Here is a 17,293-nt window from a genome sequence, read left to right as displayed (position 1 = left end):
AGATCAGAGCTCTCTACAGGGAACAGGGAGACCAGAGCTCTCTACAGGGAACAGGGAGACCAGAGCTCTCTACAGGGAACAGGGAGACCAGAGCCCTCTACAGGGAACAGGGAGACCAGAGCTCTCTACAGGGAACAGGGAGACCAGAGCCCTCTACAGGGAACAGGGAGACCAGAGCCCTCTACAGGGAACAGGGAGACCAGAGCTCTCTACAGGGAACAGGGAGACCAGAGCCCTCTACAGGGAACAGGGAGACCTTTAGAACACAGACCATGGTTTAGTTGCTGGATTGCTTCCTGACTCCACTCACCTCCTCCAGTCTCCATCTATTGAACAGTTTGTTATATTTCCCTGGTCTGCCGGCGAACCTAAACACAGTCAGAGTGAAGATATTAGCTTCAGTTTAATTCTCCGGGACAGTTCAACACAGAACTAACTGTGAGCTGGGGGGGGGGGGGGGGGGGGGGGGATTGAAACTTTCACAGAACCTTACTCACACAGACAACTTATTTGGTGAATCAACATATTCGGGGAATCTGAGGAATCATGAGATTGTAAGAACAAATTGTTTATTCTATTCGAAAAGAGAACCTGCAATGGAGAGGGGAGCATGTAGAACTTCTGCTGTTATATTTATTGAGGGCGTCTTCCAACCCCCCCCCCCCCCGTCTGTTATGACATTTATTAAGGTGACCTTTAATAGTTACCTTCCAAGGAAGAAAGCGATGTAGAACGTAGAGCTGTTCAAGTTTACAAACTGGAAGAGAAACATCTTGAGAGAAAAACTGTTCTCCCATTCTGACTCAGTCCGTGGGTGTTCTACAGAGAGAAGGAGGGGGAGAGAGAGAGGGAGGGAGGGAGGGAGAGAGAGAGAGGGAGGGAGGGAGGGGGAGAGAGAGAGAGAGAGGGAGAGGTGGAGGGAGAGAGAGGTAGGGAGAGAGCGAGGGGGAGAGGGAGAGAGAGAGGGAGGGAGAGAGAGAGGGAGGCAGAGAGAGGGAGGCAGAGAGAGGGAGAGAGCGAGGGGGAGAGCGAGGGGGAGAGGGAGGGAAAGAGAGAGAGGGAGGGAGGGAGGGAGGGAGGGAGGGAGGGAGGGAGGGAGGGAGGGAGGGAGGGAGGGAGGGAAGGAGGGAAGGAGGAAGGGGGAGAGAGAGAGGGAGAGAGAGAGAGAGAGAGAGCGGGGGGGAGAGAGCGGGGGGGAGAGAGCGAGGGGGAGAGAGAGAGAGAGAGAGAGAGAGCGGGGGGGAGAGAGCGAGGGGGAGAGAGAGAGAGAGAGAGAGAGAGAGAGAGAGAGAGAGAGAGGGAGGGAGGGAGGAAGAGAGAGAGAAAGAGAGAGAGGAAGAGAGAGGAAGAGAGAGAGGAAGAGAGAGAGGAAGGGGGAGAGCGGGAGAGAGCGAGGGGGAGAGAGAGAGCGGGAGAGAGCGAGAGGGAGAGAGCGAGGGGGAGAGAGCGAGGGGGAGAGAGCGAGGGGGAGAGAGCGAGGGGGAGAGAGCGAGGGGGAGAGAGCGAGGGGGAGAGAGCGAGGGGGAGAGAGGGAGAGGGAGAGAGGGAGAGAGGGAGAGAGGGAGAGGGAGAGAGGGAGAGAGGGAGAGGGAGAGAGGGAGAGAGGGAGAGAGGGAGAGAGGGAGAGAGAGAGAGAGAGAGGAAGAGAGGGAGGAAGAGAGGGAGGAAGGGGGAGAGAGGAAGAGAGGGAGGAAGGGGGAGAGAGATAGAGAGATGACAGAAGGTGACATGTACCTCTGAAGCAACATATGTGTAACGTTAACAAGGGTTCTGCTCACCTAAATTGGTGAGAAGGTAAGCCACCTTTTCATATACCTGAAGAGAGAATAACAAAGATGTTTTGAGACAGATACCCATCACATTACAGATACCCATCACAGATACCCATCACATTACAGATACCCATCACAGATACCCATCACATTACAGATACCCACCCAGATACCCATCACATTACAGATACCCACCCAGATACCCATCACATTACAGATACCCACCCAGATACCCATCACATTACAGATACCCACCCAGATACCCATCACATTACAGATACCCACCCAGATACCCATCACAGATACCCACCCAGATACCCATCACATTACAGATACCCACCCAGATACCCATCACATTACAGATACCCACCCAGATACCCATCACATTACAGATACCCACCTAGATACCCATCACATTACAGATACCCACCCAGATACCCATCACATTACAGATACCCACCCAGATACCCATCACATTACAGATACCCATCACATTACAGATACCCATCACTTTACAGATACCCACCCAGATACCCATCACATTACAGATACCCACCCAGATAACCATCACATTACAGATACCCACCCAGATACCCATCACATTAGATACCCATCACATTACAGATACCCATCACATTACAGATACCCACCCAGATACCCATCACATTACAGATACCCACCCAGATACCCATCACATTCACAGACATGGTGATCAGAAAGTTACAATTTGCCCGTGGATCAATATGCAACAATATCCTGTACGACTGTGGATGAGGTGGCTTGGCTTAACAGTTTGGCAAGACATCGATCACATTGAGGGACATGAAGTTGATACAGACTCTGGTTCCAGAGGGTTATAGGGCCAGAACCCACCACAATGAGACATGATCATGAAGTTGATACAGACTCTGGTTCCAGAGGGTTATAGGGCCAGAACCCACCACAATGAGACATGATCATGAAGTTGATACAGACTCTGGTTCCAGAGGGTTATAGGGCCAGAACCCACTACAACGAGACATGATCATGAAGTTGATATAGACTCTGGTTCCAGAGGGTTATAGGGCCAGAACCCACCACAATGAGACATGATCATGAAGTTGATACAGACTCTGGTTCCAGAGGGTTATAGGGCCAGAACCCACCACAATGAGACATGATCATGAAGTTGACACAGACTCTGGTTCCAGAGGGTTATAGGGCCAGAACCCACCACAATGAGACATGATCATGAAGTTGATACAGACTCTGGTTCCAGAGGGTTATAGGGCCAGAACCCACCACAATGAGACATGATCATGAAGTTGACACAGACTCTGGTTCCAGAGGGTTATAGGGCCAGAACCCACCACATTCAGAGACATGATGATCATGAAGTTGACACAGACTCTGGTTCCAGAGGGTTATAGGGCCAGAACCCACCACAATGAGACATGATCATGAAGTTGACACAGACTCTGGTTCCAGAGGGTTATAGGGCCAGAACCCACCACAATGAGACATGATCATGAAGTTGACACAGACTCTGGTTCCAGAGGGTTATAGGGCCAGAACCCACCACATTCAGAGACATGATGATCATGAAGTTGACACAGACTCTGGTTCCAGAGGGTTATAGGGCCAGAACCCACCACAATGAGACATGATCATGAAGTTGACACAGACTCTGGTTCCAGAGGGTTATAGGGCCAGAACCCACCACATTCAGAGACATGATGATCATGAAGTTGACACAGACTCCGGTTCCAGAGGTTGCAAACGGCCAGTTCTTCTTGACAAACTCCCAGTCGATCGATGCAAACTTCTCCATGGCAATCAGTCGGAACACCACCACCGCAAACACCGCTGTCAGGACCAGAGAAATCTGGAAAGGAGACACACACATAAACACACACAGATACACAGACAGACACAGGTAGAAAGTGGAGGGGGCGAGAGACAGAAATAGACAGCAGAACTAGACTACTTATGAGGCTGTCAGTTTTGGGGTAATACATCCTGGCTAGTTCTGGGAACGTGTCCGTTTTGGGGGTAATACATCCTGGCTAGTTCTGGGAACGTGTCCGTTTTGGGGTAATACATCCTGGCTGGGTCTGGGAATGTGTCCGTTTTGGGGGTAATACATCCTGGCTAGTTCTGGGAACGTGTCAGTTTTGGGGGTAATACATCCTGGCTGGGTCTGGGAACGTGTCCGTTTTGGGGGTAATACATCCTGGCTAGTTCTGGGAACGTGTCCGTTTTGGGGTAATACATCCTGGCTGGGTCTGGGAATGTGTCCGTTTTGGGGGTAATACATCCTGGCTAGTTCTGGGAACGTGTCCGTTTTGGGGGTAATACATCCTGGCTGGGTCCGGGAACATGTGTTTACAATGTCTAGACTCTATGGAGCAACATTGTTCAACAATGACTCACTGTTACATGTCACAGACTCTAGACGCGTCCTATTGTAGTTGAGTGATGAGCAACAATATCACAACAACAGAGGGGCAGAGTCACTGTTTCCAAGGAGTGGCTGTTGTATTGATGGGTCCTCTCCACCAGTGGGTGGTAGTAGGCTGCTAGAAAGATCATCACTCTAGTAGGTAGAAAACTGTGTTCAAGGGTTGTGGGGGAGGGGTCAGTTCATTTTACAATTCAGTCAATTTAGAAAGTAAACCGAAATTCCAAAACATTTCAGTGTACTTCTAGAATGTACTGAATTGAAATGGAATTGACCCCAAACCCTTACAGTATATGTACACACTGAGGATAGATCCACAATAAAAGCCTTTTTATTTGTGTGATGGAAGGTCTTAGCTGTGAAGGAGATCCCAGACACAAACAGAAAGACACAGACCCCACAGTACAGCCTGATAACTCATGTGATGACGAGGTCTTACCATGAAGAAGACGCCAGACACAGAGATCATGAGCCGGCTGAGTTTGTCAGTGAAGGGCTGGAAGGGCTCCGGCTTGCCAGAGATATGGTTTACTCTCTCTAACCTGGAGTACTTGGCTTCGAACTGGGGCCGCAGATTTTCCTGGGAAAAAACACACATACCACTGCAGTATATAATTTCAATTACGCTGATATTTCTGACTGGAGCCAATCAAAAGATACCTCCCTTCCACACAATGCTTGACTGTATCATAAGAAACATTGAAATAGCTGAATATGATGTGAAATCATATGAAATAACCAGATATTGCTCAATGAGAAATGGCTGAACACTAGTGTACATACATGTGGAGATGTCTCTGACATTATTTCACATGAATAAAAACATATACTTCTGTCTGGATCAAACCTCTTCCTCCTCCCAGTCGATGAGGTCCCAGTCATACGTCAACTCCGCCCTCCTCCTCTTCCAGAACTCCAGGAACACCGTGGCTACAGGGACAACATTCCAACAGAACACGGAACACGGAACACGGAACACGGAGAGGAGGGATTGATTAACCTTCGTGGAATGACTTGCGTGATTTATTCCAGTAGCCTGAATTTCTGAACCTGTTTTTGCTCATATTCCACTCCTTGTACTCCGTGACATGTCATGTTTGGCATGACGATTGGCAAGGAGTGGAACGATAGCTCTTGGGGGTGTCTGACGTCTCTTGGGGGTGTCTGACGTCTCTTGGGGGTGTCTGACGTCTCTTGGGGGTGTCTGACGTCTCTTGGGAGGGTACTTAAAGTCCATATCTTTGACAATTGTGGGAGGGCCCACCTTGAAATTTGAATTCTCAATGGGGAAATATCTCCACAGCACATTCCCTAAACACAGAAACATCGGATACACATGAGAACATGGTGACTTCAGAGAGTGATTCAAATGTATTTTTAAATGTGCAGCAAGATTCAACTTGAATGGAGCTTGACCCACTTCTGTTTACAGAGGGAGAGTAGACGGGGGAAACGAGCTTTAGATGCCTGGGTTCTTTCACCTCATCTACACACGTACACGACACGTACACGACACGTACACGACACGTACACGACACGTACACGACGCGTACACGACGCGTACACGACACGTACACGACGCGTACACGACACGTACACGACGCGTACACGACGCGTACACGACGCGTACACGACGCGTACACGACACGTACACGACGCGTACACGACGCGTACACGACGCGTACACGACGCGTACACGACACGTACACGACACGTACACGACACGTACACGACACGTACACGACACGTACACGACACGTACACGACACGTACACGACGCGTACACGACGCGTACACGACGCGTACACGACACGTACACGACACGTACACGACGCGTACACGACGCGTACACGACGCGTACACGACGCGTACACGACACGTACACGACACGTACACGACACGTACACGACACGTACACGACACGTACACGACACGTACACGACACGTACACGACACGTACACGACACGTACACGACGCGTACACGACACGTACACGACACGTACACGACACGTACACGACACGTACACGACACGTACACGACATGTACACGACAGACACGTACACGACAGACACGTACACGACAGACACGTACACAGCCAACGCTGCTGTCCCATGTTATAGACCCACTAAACCACTGGTCACTTCCTGTTTCACACTGTGTATTTAAATACTGTATCCCCCTGACGTAGCTCATGGAGTCATTAAAACTTGTTTTTCAACCACTCCACAAATGTATTGTTAACAAACTATAGTTTTGGCAAGTCGGTTTGGACATGTACTTTGTGCATGACACAAGTACTTTTTCCCAACAATTGTTTACAGACAGATTATTTAACTTATTAGTCACTGTATCACAATTCCACTGGGTCATAAGTTTACATACACGAAGTTGACTGTGCCTTTAAACAGCTTGGAAAATTCCAGAAAATGATGTAATGCCTTTAGAAGCTTCTGATAGGCTAATTGACATCATTTGAGTCAATAGGAAGTGTACCTGTGGATGTATTTCAAGGCCTACCTTCAAACTCAGTGCCTCTTTGCTTGACATCATGGGGGAAAAAATCAAAAGAAATCAGCCAAGACCTCAGAAAAAAAAAATTGTAGACCTCCACTCGTCTGGTTCATCCTTGGGAGCAATTTCCAAATGCCTGAAGGTACCAAGTTCATCTGTACAAACAATAGTACGCAAGTATTAACACCATGGGACCATGCAGCCGTCATACAGCTCAGGAAGGAGATGCGTTCTGTGTCCTAGAGAGGAACGTACTTTGGTGCGAAAAGTGCAAATCAATCCCAGAACAAAAGCAAAGGACCTTGTGAAGATGCTGGAGGAAACAGGTACAAAAGTATCTATATCCACAGTAAAACGAGACCTATATCGACATAACCTGAAAGGCCGCTCAACAAGGAAGAAGCCACTGCTCCAAAACCGCCATAAAAAAGCCAGACTACCGCTTGTAACGCTCGTCTGAAGAAGAGGACCAAAGCGCAGCGTGGTACACGTTCATGATCATTTATTCACCAAAACCACTTGAGCAAAATAACAAAGTGAGAAATAAAACAGTCCTGGTGCAGACGCTAAACTGAAAACAACTACCCACAAAAACACAGGTGGGAAAAAAGGCTGCCTAAGTATGATTCCCAATCAGAGACAACGGTAGACAGCTGCCTCTGATTGGGAACCACACGGCCAAAAACTCGGCCAAAAACAAAGAAATACAACACATAGAATGCCCAACCTAATCACACCCTGGCCTAACCAAAAATAGAGACTAAAATCCTCTCTATGGTCAGTGCGTGACAGACCTTGTGAAGGAGGAAACAAAAGTATCTACAGTATATCCACAGTAAAACGAGTCCTATATCGACATAACCTGAAAGGCCGCTCAGCAAGGAAGAAGCCACTGCTCCAAAACCGCCATAAAAAAGCCAGACTACGGTTTGCAAGTGCACATGGGGACAAAGATTGTACTTTTTGGAGAAATGTCCTCTGGTCTGATGAAATAAAAATAGAACTGTTAGGCCATAATGACCATCGTTATGTTAGGAGGAAAACGGGGGAGGTTTGCAAGCCGAAGAGCACCTTCCCAACTGTGAAGCACGGGGGTGGCGGCATCATGTTGTGGGTTGCTTTGCTGCAGGAGGGACTGGTGCACTTCACAAAATAGATGGCATCATGAGGCAGGAAAATTATGTGGATATATTTACATTTACATTTACATTTAAGTCATTTAGCAGACGCTCTTATCCAGAGCGACTTACAAGTACATACATTCATACTTTTTTTTGTACTGATATATTGAAGCAACTTCTCAAGACATCAGTCAGGAAGTTAAAGCTTGGTCGCTAATGGGTCTTCCAAATGGACAATGACCCCAAGCATACTTCCAAAGTTGTGGCAAAATGGCTTAAGGCCAACAAAGTCAAGGTATTGGAGTGGCCATCACAAAGCCCTGACCTCAATCCTATTGAAAATTTGTGGGCAGCACTGAAAAAGCGTGTGCAAGGAAGGAGGCCTACAAACCTGACTCAGTTACACCAGCTTTGTCAGGAGGAATGGGTCAGAATTCACCCAACTTATTGTGGGAAGCTTGTGGAAGGCTACCCGAAACGTTTGACCCAAGTTAAACCATTTAAAGGCAATGCTACCTAATACTAATTGAGTGTATGTAAACTTCTGACCCACTGGGAATGTGATGAGAGAAATAAAAGCTGAAATATATCATTCTGTCTACTATTATTCTGACATTTCACATTCTTAAAATAAAGTGGTGAACCTAACTGACCTAAAACAGGGAATTTTTACTAGGATTAAAATGTCAGGAATTGTGAAAAACTGAGTTTAAATGTATTTGGCTAAGGTGTATGTAAACTTCCGACTTCAACTGTATACACACAAGTATGTGGACACCCCTTCAAATTAGTGGATTCAGCTATTTCAGCCACACCCGTTGCTGACAGGTGTATAAAATCGAGCACACCGCCATGCAATCTCCACAGACAAACATTGGCAGTAGAATGGCCTTATGAAGAGCTCAGTGAATTTTAACTTGGCAACGTCATAGGATTGTTCGTCAAATTTCTGCCCTGCTAGAGGTGACCCTGCTCTTATTGTGAAGTGTAAACGTCTAGGAGCAACAACGGCTCAGACGCGAAGTGGTAGGCCACACAAGCTCACACAACGGGACCGTCAAGTGCTGAAGCACGTAGTGTCGTGGAAAATTGCAAGATTATGTTATAATGCTTGTATTGTATTATAATGGTTGTTTTATTCGACAGAATAGAGTATTCTGTTAACTATTGTGTGTGTTTTCCACTGAGGATGGGCCTCTATGAGACAGCACTGACAGAGGAGATTTACGATGTCTTTGGGTGATAAAACCTAACGAGCATTCCAGAGTGGATGAGGTAATGGTTCTGTGCTATGAAGTATCAGGAACGAGATTAGAACCTCGTTTTATGGACCAAACTGAGCGATAATTTATAGTGAATGTTATCTGGCTAAGAGATACTCCTTTCTCAATTATAAAGTCCCTTTGTGAAGAGTTCCTAAGATCTGTGGTTCGTCATGTAGGTTGAGAGGGGTGTATCTTGGCTATAAAAGATCTTTGTAATTTTCTGTAGTCACTTCCAATGGTTCATTAGAAATGGTGCATCATTGAAAAGTCAAATTGCTATTGCAAAGCTCTTATTATTAAAGATGTAGTTTAAGTATAACTCTGACTGGTGTGTGAAGTTTGTAACTCTCCTCATTTGGTAAAGCAGAAATATGCCACCACAGTAGCGTGTAAAAATCGTCTGTCCTCGGTTGCTAACTACCGAGTTCCAAACTGCCTCTGGAAGCAACGTCAGCACAACTGTTTGTCGGGAGCTTCATGAAATGTGTTTCCATGGCCGAGCAGCCGCACACAAGCCTAAGACCACCATGCACAATGCCAAGTGTCGGCTGGAGAGGTGCATCGGGACTCTGGAGAAGTGGAAACGTGTTCTCTGGAGTGATGAATCAGGCTTCACCATCTGGCAGTCCAATAGATGAATCTGGGTTTGGCGGATGCCAGGAGAACACTACCTGCCCGAATGCATAGTGCCAACTGTAAAGTTTGGTGGAGGAGGAATAATGGTCTGGGGCTGCTTTTCATGGTTCGGGCCCCTTAGTTCCAATGAAGGGAAATCTTAATGCTACATCATACAATGGCATTGTAGACAACTTTGTGGCAACAGTTTTGGGAAAGCCCTTTCCTATTTCAGCATGACAACGCCCCGTGCACAAAACGAGGAAAATACAGAAATGTTTTGTCGAGATTGGTGTGGAAGAACATGACTGGCCTGCACAGAGCCCTGACCTCAACCCCATCAAACAACTTTAGGATGAATTGGAACGCCGACTGTGAGCCAGGCCTAATCGCCCAACATCAATGCCCCGACCTCACTAAAGCTCTTGTGTCTGAATGGAAGCAGGTCCCCACAGCAAAGTTCCAACATCTAGCGGAAAGCCTTCCCAGAAGAGTGGAGGTTTTCCGCAGGACAAAATGCCTGTGCAGCTCAGTCGGCAGAGCATGGCGCTTGCAACAGCAGGATTGTGGGTTCAATTCCCATGTGGGACAATTATGGGAAAATATATGCACTCACTACTGTAAGTCGCTCTGGATAAGAGCGTCTGCTAAATGAGAATTATTTAAAAAAATGTAATGCCTGTGATTTTAGAATGAGATGTTTGACGAGCAGGTGTCCACATACTTTTGGTCATGTAGTGTATGTATAGATAGCATTTGATTGCTGCTACAGTGCTATTATTTGGGTTGTTAATCAGATTCGTGGCCTGCACCAATGGGTCTTGGTCAAAAGTAGTGCACTATATAGGGAATAGGGTTCTATAGGGATGTTTTCCATGTACTTTATTGGAGTTTGTTGGACAGAGTGGAGGCATTAAAAGATTGCTTTGGGAAAGTGTTAGAGAACGATGTCCAACAGCCAGGTGTGGTGTATGCTAACATCAGTGTGGTACTGTGTGGGTTTTAACCTCACACACACACACACACACACTCTCCCTCTTGGGAAGTGTGTCATTACTCAGCTAATTACTCATTGCTATTAGACTAATTAGTAAGCCTAAGAGTCAAATTAAGAAATTAACTCAAAGTAGTCTAACATTCATTTAGTATAGAAATCTAATTGTCTTATTTAATTCCTTGTTTACAGCAATCAACAACCTTTTCTTGCCCAAGGAACCCCACCCAGGCTAACAGGCTAACCACCAAGGGGTGGTTACGGGGTGCCCAAACGGGGTGCGTCACTTGAGTGGGTTGAGTTACTGACGTGATCTTCCTGTCTGGGTTGGCGCCCCCCCCCCCCTGGTTTGTGCTGTGGTGGAGATCTTTGTGGGCTATACTCGGCCTTGTCTCAGGATTGTAAGTTGGTGGTTGAAGATATCCCTCTAGCGGTGCGGGGGCTGTGCTTTGGCAAAGTGGGTGGGGTTATATCCTTCCTGTTTGGCCCTGTCCGGGGGTATCATCGGATGGGGCCACAGTGTCTCCTGACCCCTCCTGTCTCAGCCTCCAGTATTTATGCTGCAGTAGTTTATGTGTCGGGGGGCTAGGGTCAGTTGGTTATATCTGGAGTACTTCTCCTGTCTTATCCGGTGTCCTGTGTGAATTTAAGTATGCTCTCTCTAATTCTCTCCTTCTCTCTTTCTTTCTCTCTCTCTCTCTCGGAGGACCTGAGCCCTAGGACCATGCGTCAGGACTACCTGGCATGATGACTCCTTGCTGTCCCCAGTCCACCTGGCCTTGCTGCTGTTCCAGTTTCAACTGTTCTGCCTGCGGCTATGGAACCCTGACCTGTCCACCGGACATGCTACCTGTCCCAGACCTGCTGTTTTCAACTCTAGAGACCGCAGGAGCAGTAGAGATACTCTTAATGATTGGCTATGAAAAGCCAACTGACATTTACTCCTGATTATTATTTGACAATGCTGGTCATTTATGAACATTTGAACATCTTGGCCATGTTCTGTTATAATCCCCACCCGGCACAGCCAGAAGAGGACTGGCCACCCCTCATAGCCTGGTTCCTCTCTAGGTTTCTTCCTAGGTTTTGGCCTTTCTAGGGAGTTTTTCCTAGCCACCGTGCTTCTACACCTGCATTGCTTGCTGTTTGGGGTTTTAGGCTGGGTTTCTGTACAGCACTTCGAGATATTAGCTGATGGACGAAGGGCTATATATATAAAAAATAAACTTGATTTGAATTGAACCCCACCCAGGCTAACAGGTTAACCACCAAGGAACCCCACCCAGGCTAACAGGCTAACCACCAAACAGCCCCACCCAGGCTAACAGGCTAACCACCAAACAGCCCCACCCAGGCTAACAGGTTAACCGCCAAGGAACCCTACCCAGGCTAACAGGATAACCACCAAGGAACCCCACCCAGGCTAACAGATTACCCACCAAGCAACCCAACCCAGGCTAACAGGCTAACCACCAAGGAACCCCACCCAGGCTAACAGGCTAACCACCAAGGAACCCCCCCCCCCCCCCCAGGCTAACAGGCTAACCACCAAGGAACCCCACCCAGGCTAACAGGCTAACCACCAAGGAACCCCACCCAGGCTAACATGCTAACCACCAAGCAGCCCCACCCAGGCTAACATGCTAACCACCAAACAGCCCCACCCAGGCTAACAGGCTAACCACCAAACAGCCCCACCCAGGCTAACAGGCTAACCACCAAGCAGCCCCACCCAGGCTAACATGCTAACCACCAAGCAGCCCCACCCAGGCTAACAGGCTAACCACCAAGCAGCCCCACCCAGGCTAACAGGCTAACCACCAAACAGCCCCACCCAGGCTAACCACCAAGGAACCCCACCCAGGCTAACAGGCTAACCACCAAGGAACCCCACCCAGGATAACCACCAAGCAACCCCACCCAGGCTAACAGGCTAACCACCAAGCAACCCCACCTAGGCTAACAGGCTAACCAGCAAGGAACCCCACCTAGGCAAACAGGCTAACCACCAAGGAACCCCACCCAGGCTAACAGGCTAACCACCAAGGAACCCCACCCAGGCTAACAGGCTAACCACCAAGCAGCCCCACCCAGGCTAACATGCTAACCACCAAGCAGCCCCACCCAGGCTAACAGGCTAACCACCAAACAGCCCCACCCAGGCTAACAGGCTAACCACCAAACAGCCCCACCCAGGCTAACAGGCTAACCACCAAGCAGCCCCACCCAGGCTAACAGGCTAACCACCAAGCAGCCCCACCCAGGCTAACATGCTAACCACCAAGCAGCCCCACCCAGGCTAACAGGCTAACCACCAAGCAGCCCCACCCAGGCTAACAGGCTAACCACCAAACAGCCCCACCCAGGCTAACAGGCTAACCACCAAGGATGCCCATTATATGCCTGCTGCAACAGCAACAAAAAGTTTCTCCCATGAATGATAATGGCAAGGAGACGTTGAGTAATTAAAATTATACAGTAGATTTATTTTAAAAGTTAATTGTTTTTTTGTAGACAGTTTTTCTTTCTACAGTATGTATCTTGCTCTCTAGTTATTGATTTCTCAGGTGAAGAAATTCATTATTTTCAGAGCTATGTGCTCTCTAAATTTACCGCTGGTTGCAGTTGTATAACCGTAAATGGTTTGTGTGTGTTTGCCCACAAAATAACCAAATCTCTTGGGCCATTGGAACATGCAATTGAGAGAAAGCCCCTGTGTGATCTCGCTCTTGACCGCAAAACGCTACAGAGGGTGGTATGGACAGTCCAGTACATCACTGGGGACGAGCTACCTGCCATCCAGGACCTCTATATCAGGCGGTGTCAGATAAAAGGCCCCAAAAATTCATACCGACACAAACACACATTGCACGCAAACACATTGCACACACACGGAAACACACACACATTGCGCACACACACATTGCGCACACACACAGCTGAGAGAGAGAGAGAGGAGCAAGAGAGAGAGAGAGAGCGAGAGAGCGAGAGAGCGAGAGAGAGAGGACTCAGTGAGAATAGCCTTGCTATTGAGAAAGGCCGCCGTAGGCAGACATGGCTCTCAAGAGAAGACAGGCTATGTGCAACACTGCCCACAACATGAGGTGGAAACTGAGCTGCACTTCCTAACCTCCTGCCCTTTTCCCTTGTGTGCTTTAACCATTTGTACATTGTTACAACACTGTATATATACATAATATGACATTTGTAATGTCTTTATTGTTTTGAAACTTCTGTATGTGTAATGTTTACTGATAATTTTTATTGTTTATTTCACTTTTATATTATCTACCTCACTTGCTTTGGCAATGTTAACACATGTTTTCTATGCCAATAAAGCCCCTTGAATTGAGTGAGTGAGAGAGAGAGTGAGAGAGTGAGAGAGAGATAGAGAGAGAGACTGAGAAAAATGTCTTTACCCCATATAGCCATGAAGATAGCAAAGAACACAGTTCCTCCATTGTCAAAGAGATGGGTCACCTGCAGAAACAGACACAGAGGTAAATAAACAATTCCCTTGGGTTGGGATCAAGGGCTTGTAAGTCAGCATTTCACGGTAAAGTCTACACTTGTTGTATTGGCGCATGTGACAAATAAAGTTTGATTTGATTTGAATGTTTAAATGATGTATTCAATATAAGACAAGAAAAATACAATAATTGTGTGTTATTAGTTTAAGCAGACTGTGTTTGTCTATTGTTGTGACTTAGATGAAGATCAGATGAAATATTATGACCAATTTATGCATAAAAAAAAAATCTCGCTCTTATCCATAATAATCTCATGGTGTAGGCCAACACTGTATCTGCAAGCTGTTGGCTAGAGCGCACGTGCCAAGACCAGAATTGGCCCATTTGCTATTTAACACAACCGTTTTTGTGACAAAACTATCGGTAGAGTTGAACATGTGATGGAAACACTTTGACCTTTAGATTTTTATTTGGTACATAAAAACTTTTTTTTTTATTAAAAAAAAGTATATTTTGTGTGCAGCACTACATGGTCACACTGATTTTTATCCTCAACAAGTCTATTCGGTGGAAACACACCACTGGTGGGAAAATGGGCATATTTCCTTTATGCGGATTCTAGAATATTCACATGAAAATCTGTCGCCAATTGGATGGAAACCTAGCTATTGAAAAGTATTGGAATTTCCTGAATTGACTGGAATTTAAATGTAATAGGCCCCAAACCTAGTGGGATCCTCATGGACAGTACTTGCTAACAGTAATATTACTTCTGTTTAGTATAGTACTAGCTAACAGTAATATTACTTCTGTTTAGTATAGTACTAGCTAACAGTAATATTACTTCTGTTTAGTATAGTACTAGCTAACAGTAATATTACTTCTGTTTAGTATAGTACTAGCTAACAGTAATATTACTTCTGTTTAGTATAGTACTAGCTAACAGTAATAGTACTTTTAGTATAGTACTAGCTAACAGTAATAGTACTTATGTTTACTACAGTACTAGTTATTATTAATATTACTTCTGTTTACTACAGTACTAGCTAACTGTAATATTACTTCTGTTTACGTCAGTACAGTACTGTTTACGACAGTACTAGAGCTACCAAGGTGGATAACAGAATAGAATAGCTTCATGGTCGTATTACTGACCTTTGCATAGACACAGCTGTCACTGAGTTTCCAGGGTTTGCAGTTCTGCTCACACATGGGACACATGATTGTTGTGTTGGCCTCACAGATCTCTTTACTGATGGGACAAAATAGACAGACAGATATTCATTTCTCTAAAACACATTAAAAAGGACATGAAAAATCCCAACCGAAGGGGGGGGTGGGTTGCAGATGGACCTACAATTTATTGGGGGACATTGGGCTAGTTGTTAGCTAGATCGCAAACTCTCTAGCGTAAACATTGGGCTAGTCATTAGCTAGATCGCAAACTCTCTAGCTTAAACATTGGGCTAGTTGTTAGCTAGATCGCAAACTCTTTAGTGTAAACATTGGGCTAGTCGTTAGCTAGATCGCAAACTCTCTAGCGTAAACATTGGGCTAGTCGTTAGCTAGATCGCAAACTCTTTAGTGTAAACATTGGGCTAGTCGTTAGCTAGATCGCAAACTCTCTAGCGTAAACATTGGGCTAGTCGTTAGCTAGATCGCAAACTCTCTAGGCTCTCTTGTTGCTAGTTAGCAACATATTGATGACTTGAATGGCACTTAGCTACCCAAAGATCATGTACTGTGAATATAATGTAGGCCGTTACACCGGACCCCTGTTACATTTAGCCCGGTCTTCCCTATGCATTTCAACGCCATTGACGCTGCTAAAAACTGGTTCTAAAATGGTGCATTTGACAAATAAGTATATAGTCTAGTAACAACAGAAAGCTCAGTGATCTTCCTCTTAACAGAAACCATCAAAACTGCTTTCAAAAGCTATGTTTTCCCACGACTGCATTAAGAATGTTGTAGCCTACAACGACTGGGCATGCATACTTCTCTCCCTGTGAGGTAACGACTGGGCATGCATACTTCTCTCCCTGTGAGGTAACGACTGGGCATGCATCCTTCTCTCCCTGTGAGGTAACGACTGGGCATGCATCCTTCTCTCCCTGTGAGGTAACGACTGGGCATGCATACTTCTCTCCCTGTGAGGTAACGACTGGGCATGCATCCTTCTCTCCCTGTGAGGTAACGACTGGGCATGCATCCTTCTCTACCTGTGAGGTAACGACTGGGCATGCATACTTCTCTCCCTGTGAGGTAACGACTGGGCATGCATACTTCTCACCCTGTGAGGTAACGACTGGGCATGCATACTTCTCTCCCTGTGAGGTAACGACTGGCATGCATACTTCTCTCCCTGTGAGGTAACGACTGGGCATGCATCCTTCTCTCCCTGTGAGGTAACGACTGGGCATGCATACTTCTCTCCCTGTGAGGTAACGACTGGGCATGCATACTTCTCTCCCTGTGAGGTAACGACTGGGCATGCATACTTCTCTCCCTGTGAGGTAACGACTGGGCATGCATACTTCTCTCCCTGTGAGGTAACGACTGGGCATGCATCCTTCTCTCCCTGTGAGGTAACGACTGGCATGCATCCTTCTCTCCCTGTGAGGTAACGACTGGGCATGCATACTTCTCTCCCTGTGAGGTAATGACTGGGCATGCATACTTCTCTCCCTGTGAGGTAACGACTGGGCATGCATCCTTCTCTCCCTGTGAGGTAACGACTGGGCATGCATCCTTCTCTCCCTGTGAGGTAACGACTGGCATGCATACTTCTCTCCTTGTACTACAACGACTGGGCATGCATCCTTCTCTCCCTGTGAGGTAACGACTGGGCATGCATCCTTCTCTCCCTGTGAGGTAACGACTGGGCATGCATACTTCTCTCCCTGTGAGGTAACGACTGGGCATGCATCCTTCTCTCCCTGTGAGGTAACGACTGGGCGTGCATCCTTCTCTCCCTGTGCTACAACGACTGGGCATGCATCCTTCTCTCCCTGTGAGGTAACGACTGGGCATGCATACTTCTCTCCCTGTACTACAACGACTGGGCATGCATACTTCTCTCCCTGTGAGGTAACGACTGGGC

The 17,293-nt window shown here is 46.9% G+C and overlaps 1 protein-coding gene across 1 annotated transcript in view; it reads right to left on the bottom strand.

Moving 5' to 3' along the window:
• Positions 1-17,293, bottom strand: part of LOC120065987 (anoctamin-3-like) — a 109,227-nt gene that overhangs the window by 18,606 nt on the left and 73,328 nt on the right. Inside the window, exons 14-21 of the mRNA XM_039017026.1 lie at positions 15,346-15,442; positions 14,140-14,200; positions 5,060-5,142; positions 4,652-4,792; positions 3,472-3,636; positions 1,779-1,815; positions 708-819; positions 311-368 (exon numbers count right to left, since the gene is read on the bottom strand). Of these exons, the coding sequence (XP_038872954.1) occupies positions 311-368; positions 708-819; positions 1,779-1,815; positions 3,472-3,636; positions 4,652-4,792; positions 5,060-5,142; positions 14,140-14,200; positions 15,346-15,442 (754 nt within the window). The remainder of the gene's footprint in view (positions 1-310; positions 369-707; positions 820-1,778; positions 1,816-3,471; positions 3,637-4,651; positions 4,793-5,059; positions 5,143-14,139; positions 14,201-15,345; positions 15,443-17,293) is intronic.

Source organism: Salvelinus namaycush, chromosome 21 (genome assembly GCF_016432855.1).
Source record: "Salvelinus namaycush isolate Seneca chromosome 21, SaNama_1.0, whole genome shotgun sequence".
NCBI lineage: Eukaryota > Metazoa > Chordata > Actinopteri > Salmoniformes > Salmonidae > Salvelinus > Salvelinus namaycush.
This window is presented reverse-complemented; position numbering and strand designations above follow the sequence as displayed.